This window comes from Miscanthus floridulus, chromosome 1, assembly GCF_019320115.1.
Source record: "Miscanthus floridulus cultivar M001 chromosome 1, ASM1932011v1, whole genome shotgun sequence".
Classification (NCBI taxonomy): Eukaryota; Viridiplantae; Streptophyta; class Magnoliopsida; order Poales; family Poaceae; genus Miscanthus; species Miscanthus floridulus.
The window spans coordinates 138,635,207-138,648,799 of NC_089580.1; the positions used below are offsets into that span (position 1 = coordinate 138,635,207).

General features: G+C 41.7%; 1 protein-coding gene across 1 annotated transcript; it reads left to right on the top strand.

Annotated features, from left to right (window-relative positions):
- The first annotated feature begins 5,665 nt into the window (after nt 1-5,665).
- Nucleotides 5,666-13,354, top strand: LOC136542299 (3-oxoacyl-[acyl-carrier-protein] synthase II, chloroplastic-like). Its single transcript, XM_066534675.1, has 13 exons — nt 5,666-6,180; nt 7,013-7,218; nt 7,312-7,515; nt 7,601-7,711; nt 8,163-8,258; nt 8,334-8,379; nt 8,517-8,596; nt 8,777-8,845; nt 8,939-9,023; nt 9,125-9,279; nt 9,410-9,490; nt 12,404-12,463; nt 12,859-13,354. Exons 1-13 carry the CDS (start codon nt 6,006-6,008, stop codon nt 12,973-12,975), a joined length of 1,485 nt encoding a protein of 494 aa, XP_066390772.1. The 5' UTR covers nt 5,666-6,005; the 3' UTR covers nt 12,976-13,354.
- The last annotated feature ends 239 nt before the right edge of the window (nt 13,355-13,593 follow it).

A 13,593-nucleotide genomic window follows, 5' to 3' on the forward strand; every position in this document is an offset into this window, starting at 1 on the left:
GGAGCCCGCCGCGATGGTCGGGTGACGAAATGGGGATTCCATTTTTTGAGTTAATTACGGGCGGTGGAGATGAGTGGCTGGTTGCCTGGGCTGGTCCACAGGGCCAACAATCATGCATTCGCGCGGACGGAGACAGACGGACGCCCCATCCGTAGCATTATCGTTTTTTTAATGGGTCGTATCATGAAGTGTGGGAGATCAGTCACGAGAGACTGTATTATTCTGTCTAGAGCCTCTTTGGTTGGGCTCTCCTTGACTCCGGCTCCCTCCCTGTAGCGCACTGTAGCGCGAAGCAGGGGGAGCCACGGAAACACAGCTGCGCGTGCTCGTCTTTGTTCGGAGCCCTTTATTGGCAGCTACAGCTGGCACAGTGCAGCAAGAGCTGGAGTCGCTGGGCAAGGAGCCTGCCAAAGACTGCCTAAATTCTAAAAGTGTATATGCAACCATGTGATATTTTTATAATAACACTGAAACAAAGATTAATCTCATTTACCATGCACTCGCTCAACTCGTTTAGTACGAAAAAGCTGCTGGATGCCTGGATTTCGTTGCCAAAAAGGACCCATCATGTTGCTAGCATGAAGCTTGTGTGGGATATGAAGTCCAAACTGGACTTCCAACCTTACACATGTTTTCAGCATTATTGTCATCAACACATGTTTCGCATGGATGCTGCTACAACATCCCGAATTTCATCAAGTATATTCTCTAGATACATAGCATTATTGGAAAACACCACACAATCACCAATAGTAGTGACTTTCATATACAGCGGACACCGCTTTCGCTACTAAAACAATATGGCAGTACTGTTCTGGTTTGACATCTTCAACCACTAGTTTGACATTAGAGACGCGCGGCAGTTGAGGTGCTCTACTGCTCTGGCTGCTGTTGCATTTCATTTTTCAAGAAGAAAACTTGAGTCCACAGGGAAATTGGAACATGATCAGATGTGGAGAAAGTGGAATTTAGATATAAAATCGGACCATCGTTTAGGGCAAAAATATGGCAGTACAAAGCACTATCTGTTATTTTGGTGTCAGGCAGCAAAAATATGGCACAACGGCCAATGCTTACTCAAATAGAGAATATACTACAGTCGAATAAGCTAGAGCAACTGAGCATGAGACGCAATTGTGCTATTAGATTTCCAAATAATATTGTGCACAGCTAAAAAAAACTACTCTATAATAGATTTTAGTTGTCCCAAATTCAATAGTTCTAAATTTGACCAAGTTTACATAGTAAAGTAGTAACATCCGCATCAAAGAGATAAATTATGAAAATCCATATTATAATATATCTAATGAAGCTCATCTGATATCGTAAATATTGTTACTCTTTTCATAATCTTGGTCAAACATAGGATGCACTTGTATAAAATCGATTTTTGCTGAGACTTACAATTTTTTTCACCGGCGGTTCATAATGTATAAGTGCTAGGAAATGAAACTGTGGGCCATGACTATGAGCCGCCAGTGTAAATTTATCTTTACTAGTGGTTTTCTTAAGTCCACTACAGTAGAATTTTTGTGTTTACATTGATGGTTTTCATCAGCTACCACCAGTGTAAATCCGATTTGTATCGGTGGTATCCTTAGAAAATTGTTACAGTAGATCGATTTATAGGCCCCGTTCGGCTTGCTGAATTTTGAAAAACACTGTTCTGGCTGAATTGTTGTGAGAGAAAAACATTGTTCCGGCTGAAAAAACAAGCCGAATATGGGGTAAGCCGAACGGGGCCATAATGACGGCTTCGTTAAGAAAAACGTTAGTGTGAATATTTACACCCCTGCTGCACATACATATTTATCGTGTGTGGCTACCTAGTGCAGGCTTTCTCGGAATTTTTTTTTTGCTATTTTTTGAGCTTGATTTGAAATTTCTGGAAAATCATTTACGCTCGATCCTTAAGGAAACCATCAATATAGATCGACTTACATAGGCAGTTTCCACCTGTGGTTCATAATGTATAAGTGCTAGGAAATGAAAGTGTGGGCCATGGCTATGAGCCGCCAGTGTAAATTTATCTTTACTAGTGGTTTTCTTAAGTCCACTACCAGTAGAAATTTTGTATTTACATTGATGGTTTTCATCACCTACCGCCAATGTAAATCCGATTTGTATCGGTGGTATCCTTAGAAAATTGTTACAGTAGATCGATTTATAGGTCTCGTTCGGCTTGCTGAATTTTGGCTGAAACTGACTGAAAAACACTGTTCTAGCTGAATTATTGTGAGAGAAAAATATTGTTCCGGCTGAAAAAATAAGCCGAATATAGGGTAAGCCGAACGGGGCCATAATGACGGCTTCCTTAAGAAACCGTCAGTGTAAATATTTACACCCCTGCTGCACATACATATTTATCGTGTGTGGCTACCTAGTGCAGGCCTTCTCGAATTTTTTTTGCTATTTTTTGAGCTTGATTTGAAATTTCTGGAAAATCATTTACGCTCGATCCTTAAGGAAACCGTCAATATAGATCGACTTACATAGGCAGTTTCCACTGACGGTTCATAATGTATAAGTGCTAGGAAATGATACTGTGGGCCATGGCTATGAGCCGCCTATGTAAATTTATCTTTACTAGTGGTTTTCTAAATTTGTATTTACATTGATGGTTTTCATCACCTACCGCCAGTGTAAATCCGATTTGTATCGGTGGTATCCTTAGAAAATTGTTACAGTAGATCGATTTATAGGTCCCGTTCGGTTTGCTGAATTTTGGCTGAAACTGGCTGAAAACACTGTTCTGGCTGAATTGTTGTGAGAGAAAAATATTATTCCGGCTGAAAAAATAAGCCAAACAAGCCGAATATGGGTAAGCCGAACGGGGCCATAACGACGGCTTCCTTAAGAAAACCGTTAGTGTGAATATTTACATCCCTGCTGTACATACATATTTATCGTGTGTGGCTACCTAGTGCAGGCCTTCTTGGAATTTTTTTTTGCTATTTTTTTAGCTTGATTTGAAATTTCTGGAAAATCATTTACGTTCGATCCTTAAGGAAACCGTCGATATAGATGGACTTACATAGGCAGTTTCCTTAATCGTCAGTGTAAATATTTACATTGGCGATTCTTTATACTTGCGATTGCTAAAAAAGCCCGTAGAGATATGAAAAATACCGCTAGTAAATTGTTTTCGATACCTACATATGACATACTTTGTGGGGGTGGGAGGGGATAAGTGTTTTTAGCTTTGTGTTTCTCTTTTTATCTATCTAGGTAAGTACACATTTCTGAGACCGAGCAAATTTTAAACCCGGCTTATCAGTCAGTCATGGTATAATATTTTTCTCTCACAACAAAACAACATCTGCTGGCTTATCAGCCATAAAAACCATCAACAAAATAACTCGTTAGTGGCGGAACTAGGATTTTGCAGCTGGGTATTCCACATATAAAAAATTTTCAATGCCAATATGCAATATATTAGATTGCGGTGATTCGTTTTTATTTTTCATCAATCAAGATTATTTCAATTTTTTTTTATAAATTAGAAGAAAATGAAATATGTATCTGGAAGTTGAGCCTAGACTAGAGAATGGATCTAGTAGAGGGAGATGTCGAGCCGAGCCAAGACCAGCAGAGCTGGGAGGGGGGACCGAGCCGCCGAGGCAGAGGGATGCTGTCGTGCTTGCTGCTGCTGACTGCAGTGACCGCCAACAGCTTTAACATAGTCTGCTCTGCCGTTGGACACCGGTTGCCAAATGTAAGAGCGAGAGGACGAGTTGAGCGGACAACGAAGCTGGGAGGGAGTCGAGGAGGGGTGCTGGCTGCATCGTGACTGATGGTCGCCACCACCGCTTCCGACTCCCAAGTCGGTGCACCGCAACTCATCCGCTGAGGTGCTGTGCCATGGACGGAGGGTGCCGAATCGATGATTCGCCGAACGGGAGAGCGGAGACGAGATGCAGTTTCTAGTAACTTCATGGGTTAGTAGTAGTTCTATTGTGCTTATGGACCAATGCAATTTACAACATACTGTACAATTACACGTATATACCTTTATATTCGTGGGCGAGTAGTAGGTCTATTGTGCTTGTGGACCAATTTATAATATACTATACAATTATACATATATACATTAATACATATATTTGTTTTTGTTGCAAAATCATGGATATTCCATGGAATACATGGCATACCCCTGGCTCTGCTCAACACCCACTTGGTCAACCAAGAGTGACATTTTGTGTCGTCAACAAATGCTTGTCGGATTGATGCCTCGTCACTCGTCAGTGAGAGAGGGCACTGACAGGGTGAAGAGACACTCTCTTATACTAGAATCATCATTAGCGGTTGATAATAACAAGAATTATCTCCTAAGGAGTATATAAAATCAAAACTATATTTGGGCATTTTAATTTACCAAATATTTTTCGTACGTAGCTCTTTTTAACTTTTGAAGGACACAAAAAAAGTCTCGTGAAATGGATACTTTTACCTCCTTGTGTAGTACCATATTTTTTTTTTACGAACATGTCCTTGTGACACGTATTTAATTAAGTAGAAGAAGAGTTTGACTGATTATAACACTCCTCTCCTAAGTAAACCATATATTACGTGGTGGGGTGGAACCCCATCGCGAACCAAAGAAACTTAAATACTGTGTATAGCTTCTTTTAGCGATTGTTCAACGTAACCAACCTTTACCACCATCCATATTTTCGAATTTTGCAATTATAACATAGGACCATGCAATACGTATTTGATCCTTCCGTGGCAGGAACACAATGAAAGAGAAAGATACAGTATATGTTTCCATGAAGTGGGTGGGACAGTTGTAGAATAGCGACGAGGATTAATTGGTATCTATGCTTCAATTATAGCGCTTGACTTATGATGAGTATATCTTAACAAAAAAATTCATACAAAGTAATTTTTAACTATTAGTATAAAAAATCAATATAATCTCAAACATACTTTGAATACAAATCTATTGATACAGACTTTATGTCTAAATTTACATATTATTTAATTAATTGGTGATCAAAATTTATAAAATTAACTTTTTAATTCTGAAATATGATTATTATTTCTTGATGAGACCTTTTTAATACAATTATTATTTCTTAGACCGGGGGAGTACGTATATTTATCCAATTCCAATCCTTCCATCCTAAGGCAATTTTTGGGAGCATCCAGAGCCCTAGCTGGCAACATCAAAATCCCAAACAAACCTCGCCACCCAGTCGCTCTCTCTCCATCCTCAAGCTTTTCAGTTTCCACTCCACCGCTACAGGCCAAGAAGTTCTTATAAAAATAGTACTGAAATGAAAAGAATAAAAATTTCGGCCTTAAAAGTTTATTACCAGTAGAACTAGGCCTTGTTTGGATCACCTCCAAATTCTAAGTTTTTTCACTCTCTCTTCATCACATCAATTTTTGGACGCATGCATAAAGCATTAAATGTAGGTAAAAAAAATAACTAATTACACAGTTTGGTTGTAAATCACGAGACGAATTTTTTGAGCCTAGTTAGTCCATGATCGGATAAAGTTTATCAAATACCAACAAAACGTGCTACAGTGTCCAGATTAAAAAAAAAATTACAATCTAAATGAGGCCCTACTCTGTAAAGACTCGCGCAAAAAAGTTTTGCCATCTGGTTTGGACGTTTGGTTGCGTTGGATTTCCTCTCTATTAATAAACCAAACCAAACCAAACCATCTGGTCTCCTGGCTCCGCTGCTCTGTTCTCTCCCACCACCACGAGCACCTGGCAATGGCGGCCTCCGCCCCGTCCGCCACCTCCCAGATGTGCTCAAGCCGCCTCCTTTCTTACTGAGCTCACCCACCCACCACCCGCCGCGTCCCCGGCTCCCACGAACTCGCCCGCCTGCCCACCTCTGCTTCTCTCGCCCGCCCGCCCGCCGGACGCATCTCGGGGCTCTGCTCCCCGGTTCTTGGGGCCGGTGGATGCGACCGCGACCGCGTCCCCGCCCCCGAAATCAGCTGGCCCGCGTCCTCGTAGCGCTCTCGGGATCCAGGCCGTGAGCAATGGCGGAGGCCGTGGCGCCGCCGCTCTGCACCTGGCTCGTCGCCGCCTGCCTCTCCGCGGCCTGCGGCGATGGCGAGAAGGAGAAGCAACGCAGGCACCGCGGCGGCGGCGTCGGGGGTCTCTTCGGCTCGCGCTGCCGCCTCGGCTCTGGGCGCCGCGGCGGGGCGCGCTCTGGTGAGCCCATTTCCCGTTTTTCTATTGCCAAAGGCTGGTGGTTTCTTTCATGCTTGCCCGAGCGAGCTCAACCGTGAAATTTCGCTGTAACGGAGGAGTTTCACCGCATCAGTAGTGTCACAGCGGAGATTCGGCGGCGGGTTAAAGCTGTGAGTTTTATACGGTTCTCAGGGTCACATCGCTCGTGCGCGCGCCCGGGATGTAGGCTGCGAGGGGATTATACCCAGCTTGATGCCGGCATCTTGGTGTAGTCTTTTTTTTTTTGTATGGTTTCGGGCTCGTCAGCTCATGCTCTGGAGTAAGTTGGTGGGTTTGTAATTGCTAGGTCTGGCTGCAATAGTTTCACTAAATTTATGATAAACCTAGAATTTTTATCAGGAGGAACTGTGCCTACAAGGAAATTTCAGACCCAATTTTGGTGTTGCCGTGTTGACAATCAAAAGAAACTGAAATCTTGCCTTGTTCATGAAATTGTCCAGTCTGGAACTACAGCAAGCTTGCATTCCTTAACAGTTGATATTTCAGCTGTCATGCCAGGTTTTGGCTGTGCCTCTGTGTCACCATTAGTTCAGCACAAAAGTTTTAAAAAAAGTCCAGCACAAACATACCAAATGAAATGTGTGGACAAACCAACCTATATTATTTGTTGATTGTGGTGTCTTCCCCCCAATGAGACACTTAGATGACCAAAGTGTTACTTGAAGAAGGATTCAATTGATATATAAGGGCATTTGTGGATGACATTGCCTTTCCTGTTGTCCACTTCTATTTGTCTTACATGCTGATTTCTGATAGTTGTACACTGTATGAACAAAATTCTCGCGAACTGCAGGAATGGCCATGTCAGTTGCCTTGCATCCTGAAAGGACAGTTGTGGAGAATAAGAAACCTGATATGAAACAAAGGAGAGTGGTTGTCACTGGCATGGGCGTAGTGACGCCACTAGGCCATGATCCTGATGAATTCTACAATAACCTTTTAAGGGGTATCAGTGGAATAAGCAAGATAGAGGCATTTGATTGCTCTCACTATCCCACGGTATTTAGTTTCTTCTTATGGATAACGATTTGAGGTTTGTTGCACAATTACGCTGAAACATACTGTACTTCTTTGACACTATGTTTCATACAGAGAATCGCTGGAGAAATCAAATCGTTTTCGACAGATGGTTGGGTTGCACCAAAGCTAGCTAAGCGAATGGACAAATTTATGCAATATTTGATAACGGCTGGAAAGAAAGCATTGGAGAATGCTGGAATCACTGAAGAAGTCATGAATGAGTTGGAAAAATCAAGATGTGGAGTCCTCATTGGGTCTGCCATGGGTGGCATGAAGGTGCAGATTCTTACATTACATGATATACTTGCTGAAAATATCAGTTTCTTTTAATTAGCTTCACTTCTAATTCTATTTTTATCAGGTTTTCAGTGATGCGATTGAAGCTTTGAGGGTTTCCTACAAGAAGATGAACCCATTTTGTGTACCTTTTGCAACTACAAACATGGGTTCTGCGATACTTGCTATGGATCTGGTACCTTATATGATTAATGATCTTTCCTTGCTATTTCATTTCTTTACTCGTTTGTTGATACTTTGATAGATTTTTAGAATTCTAGGGCCAAACCGCCCCCGTCTTTGAACCATAGCCAAAAGACAAGTATCGTTTACAGCGCATCAGATGGACCACATCTGTTAACCGTTTAGCACCGAAGCCAGAAAAACTCCAACTGATTACATCAAGCCAAAGCGACCAGAACAACTAAAACTAGAAAAGAACCAAGCAAAAGGAAAACAACTCCACCAGACTCCTGTGAACACCCTTTGTTCAGTATGCTTCAGCTGGAACCTTCTTGAGGGAAACTGGTGCTTGTTCACCCTGGAGATGCCAGAAGTGGTCCTGGTTTACTTCCACTGTATCCACAACACCTAACCAGCGGCTTCCTTGATGATTCTTGATTACTGAAATTGTGCTTCATATGCAGGGTTGGATGGGCCCAAATTACTCTATCTCTACTGCTTGTGCTACTAGCAACTTCTGCATTCTGAATGCAGCTAATCATATCAGGAGAGGGGAAGCTGTAAGTAACTTCATTTTCTTGTGACCTCTTCTACAATGAGTAGTGTCTAATTGCAGTTGTAACCTAAACATACAGGATTTAATGCTTTGTGGTGGTTCTGATGCACCAATCATCCCTATTGGTAAGGTGTCCTCTGATTGTTAGATATCTTCACTCCCAGTTTCTTCTGTTTCATTTTGACTTGAACCTCAAATTTTCTTATGCATATATTGAGTTTACTATTTCAGTATTTTGACCATTTAAAACTGTTAAATGCAGGTTTGGGAGGTTTTGTGGCCTGCAGAGCTCTTTCACAGAGAAACAGTGATCCAGCAAAAGCTTCTCGACCTTGGGACGTGGTTAGTATCTGTAACTCTAAGAATACTAATTACTACTTGTTAACCAAATTATTGATTTACTATATGCTAGTGATACATTTATCAGCTGTACTTGTTTGGTGCCATGTATTTATCTGCCGTTGAATGTTTCAAAGCGATGTAATTCTTATTTTTCTCAGTATTCTTATCTTTGTGTCACAGGATCGGGATGGATTTGTTATGGGAGAAGGGTCTGGTGTGCTTGTTTTGGAAGAACTTGAGCATGCAAAGGTTTCATTCATGCAATTCTCTTGGGTCCATTGTCGTTTTGGTTTAGGCTGATTTCAGTCAAATGCTAAGAGCATCCAACTCGTATTTCTGCAGCAAAGAGGTGCAGAAATATATGCTGAATTTCTAGGAGGAAGTTTCACATGTGATGCATACCATATGACAGAGCCTCATCCTGAAGGTGATATTTTTCTTTAATGTTGTGCATTTGGCTTCCCTTCTATTATCCTTATATCCTTTCATGCTGATGCTGATGTTCTGTCCATGCAAATATAATATCAGGGAAAGGGGTTATTCTTTGTATTGAAAACGCATTAGCAGATTCTGGAGTAACAAAGGAGGACATTAACTATATAAATGCTCATGCAACATCTACACAGATGGGTGATTTGAAGGAATTTGAAGCTCTCAACCATTGTTTTGGCCAGAATCCTCAGGCAATTTTGTATTTCAGAATCTTATATTTTAGACCTAGCAACCTTCTGCTGCTTCTTTTTTTGGCAAAAGAAGCAAACTTCTGATTTTCTTAGTTTAGTTGAGCAAACGTTTTGCTTATATGTATTGCAGATACGAGTGAACTCAACGAAGTCGATGACAGGCCATCTGCTAGGTGCTGCCGGTGGAATAGAAGCTGTTGCCGCTATACAAGTAAGGAGATTAATGTAACTTTTCCTGTCAGGGTTATTTGTTTGTTTCCTTTTTATTACTCAAAAGTCTGTACCTTTATAGGGTCCAAAATTTTAATATCTTAGTGAGCTATCTGCTGATATATGATCTATTATTCCATTTATCAAGGTCTGTTGTTGCAAGTATTTCAAAGTATAGAGCTTTTTTTTGTTTGAGCTGATGTCCAGAGTGCAGTGGAGTCATGTTAAATAAAAACAATGTTTCTGCATTAAAGGTCATTAGAAACTTAGAAAGCATAAATTCTTGATACTGGTACGGTAGCACACAAATGCAAGATTACCACTTATTAATACAGCTGTATGACATATATTATACCAAAGAAACAAAATGTTGTTGATAGCCTGAGAGATAATTTTAAGAATCAACTCTCAAGTGCAGCTGATGCAACTAGGCAACATAGAGTACACCATGATAGGATGGTCTAGACCATAGATTACATAAAGAAATACAAGTTTGACATCTAATTCTTAGTTCCTTAGATATTGTACTCTTGAAGATTGACTTTTTACTGGGCGCAAGATGTCTGGAGTATGCCCTGGATGGGGGAAGTATCCATTTTTTAGTATCAGTCTACTATAAAAGGTTTCAGTATATTATATGGTATCCAATACGGACAAGCTACTTAAGGGTAGTATTCATATGGAAATTATGGCATAAGGAAGCACCATATTGTAGCATTTTTTTCTTATACAATTTCTTACTAGATTCATAAAGTATCTAGATTCAGCTTGTTACTTGACCAGACTTCTGTGCCATTTAGTACTGCAGGATAATATCAGTAGTATACCTGTATGATAAAGCACTAATTGAACACTGGTTTTGTAATAGATCACTTTAGTGCTTGCAACTGGTATTCAAGTTTCTGTTAGATCTAGTGGTTGACCTGTGGATGTTTGGTCTTTTAATTTTCACATTCTGTACAATATGCACCAATTAGGAATGGGGCGGCGTAGGAGGGTACAATTGAAAAAGGTGGGAAATAACATGCTGTTATTTTAAAAAAAACCACTTATCAATGTAAACCACCTTTAAAATCTGTGATGAACAAGTTTGACTGCTTATGTGATGCTGTTGGTAACATTTGGTGGTGGGCGGGGGGGGGGGGGGGGGGGGGGGGGGGGTGCATCTCATGCCACAGGTTCATCTCTAGGTTAGTAATGTCAATAACTAGCATAAATTCTTATGCCCTGTTTATAAAGTAGAAGGTGATGCAAATAATATAATTTTTTTATTTGAGTAAGTTGAAGCACCCTATCATTTGCGCTTGGACAACATTCTGTCATTTTCGTGTTGGGGGAGGAGAAAAATGTTGACAACATCAGGTGTTAGATGAAGTGCCTGAACATATGCTCCCGCTGTCCTAGTATATAAGGCGTAACTGTTTTTTTTTTTCTTCATCTCAGAATACAAAGTGTGGCTCTTTCTCTCTCCGTTTAGTAAACATGCACCCATGCACCGTTTATTGCTTCTGCTAGACTTCTCTTCTCCTTCCTATTTACATGCATGCACTTTAGTCTTAGTTTAGGTATTTACTTGTATGGTAAAGTGCTGGCTGGTGGAACCAAGGAGTTTGGCACCGGAACCAACGAATTTAGTAGGTTTCTTGGTCTTTGGGCTAAAGGGAGTTGCGCCTTATATACTGGGACGGAGGGAGTAACACCCTTTAGGTCTTCATTTATAATGATGTTCTTTTGAGTGGTCTAGACAGAATTCCAAAGTACAGGGATCTACCATTATCTATATTGTGGTATACCAAAAATGTCACCTGCTGCCTCCACGTCGCCCTTTTCTCCTGCCCGTCTGATCGAACGTATGTCTGCGTGCCTCTATCCGCCTCCACACATGGCTTCTATGACCCTTGCACGACAACCACAACAAAAAAATCCTCAAACTCGCTGCACAGGGGGCCACGAAGGAAAAAAATGCCGCCCCGGCCCTCTCCACCGCCCCCGCCTGCCCTACGTGCCGCCGCCTCGCAGCCGCAGCGGCCTGCCCTTCGCAGCACAGGGGCACGCGCCCTTCCCCAAACCCACACAACATAGGGGCGCGCGCCCTTCCCCAAACCCACAGCGCAGGGGTGACGAAGAGGAAAAAAAAACGACGCCCCGGTCCTCTCTGCCGCCCCGCGCGTCCTGCACCTGCCACCGCCTCCACGCACGCCGTCCCACAGCTCCTGCGGCCTCGGCGCTACCCTTGCCGTCGTCGGGGAGGTGATGTAACATCTACCACCGGAGACCCTACTATGCTGCCACCAAGCTCCTTCCGCCGCAACCTGAAACCCTAGCTCGCGGCCCCAGGGAGCTCCGACGTCCATCTCTGGCCGCCGCCACCACAAGGAACTATCCACTTGCTAGTTATGACATTGTGTTCTTGAAAAGGCTATTTTCCAATGTAAAATACCGAGGTTACAAGTCCATTCTGTAGGGGATGGATGGGAAAAGGTTTTTCCATGTGTAGCTTTTGTTTGAGTTTGTATCAGAAGTGGCTTTTTATGCCAACTATTAAACTAAGCAAACTGGTACAATGCATGCTGTTTGTAGACACTTCATTTAAGCATCCTTGTGCAATGCATGTGGTTTCTGGACACTTACTCTTTTTTTGATGGACGAAAGACACTTCCGTTTTGCTAAGATGGTTGATTAGTTTGCCATCAGAAAGTACTAACTTGGTGTACCTCAAAGCACCAGATCTACTCGGGTGTGTGGTAGCCAACAACCAGAATGTTGGTCTCTGATACCACACCATGGGTGCCTACATGTATCAACTTTAATCAACTTTAGTGAGCAATATCAGGGTGCTGGATTTATTACGAGTCTTGTTGCAAATGATATATCATGTTATCCTCATGGTTTCTACTGCGTTGTGTACTTGCAGGCTATAAGGACAGGTTGGGTGCATCCAAATGTCAATTTGGATAATCCAGAGAAAAATGTGGTACTTTTCTTTTTAACCCAGAATTTTCCACTCTTGAATTATAATCTTATTGACCCTATTTCACCAAACTTGACATGTATTGGTACATCAGCTTATGGAATGGTGGGCACCAGGTTGCTGTAGTTTGGTTGGGGCCTTAATTTTTCCTATGAAATTGAAATTGAAACAACAAAACTAGTGGGTCTAATTTGCAATAGTTCATTTGACCAAATCATGTCTAATTTGCAATAGTTCATTTGATCTAATTTGGCATTGTTCATAATTTGCTACTTTCCAATCCTGAGCCCATCATGTTGTTAGATTACAAACTAGCATTACCCTGTTGTGCTGATCTCTTTTTTTCATCTATTTGAAAGCAGTATCCAATATGTCTTTTTTATTTTGTCTTGACTTAGGATGTCAGCATGCTGGTGGGTCCACAGAAGGAGAGATGTGATGTGAAGGTGGCACTGTCGAACTCATTTGGATTTGGTGGGCACAACTCATCGATTTTATTTGCACCATTCAAGTGATGGTTGACAATTTTCTTGTGGTGGTTACACATCGTCGAATCATCGGGGCCTTATATAAGAGACTGCCAGGCTCAGCAACATCTTGTTTACTGCAAAATTAGGAAGAAATCCAAAAGCTTAGTAGGATTATATATTGCCACACAACCTACTAAAGATAGCAAATGGGTTCCTTTGTAATAGCAAATCAAAAAATTATGTCGAGCGAGAAGAGCATCCATTCAGATGTCCCATGTACCCTTTTTGGTGTGTTCGATTTTTGTTTCAGACGCAAATTGTCCGTGTCCTATAGGAGGAACTTAATTGGGGGCGATGTTTTTGGTGTTGCCCGACAGATACAGTGCGTCACTTACAGATTCATGATATACTGCCTAGTTCTTTACTTTATGCCAGTTGATGGCTTTTGCTGCAAGGCACGTTGCTGCTGTGGTTTTACTGTGTTGATGCATTAGTAGCTGCCGCAATCCCCCGTACGTTAGGCCGTGACGTGTGTACGAAGTTGCTCTTTTGATTTGTTATGTCCTTGTTTAGTTTGCGAAATTTGGATTTTGGGGCTACTGTAGCACCTTCGTTTTTATTTGACAAATAGTGTCCAAACATTGACTAATTAGGCTTAAAACG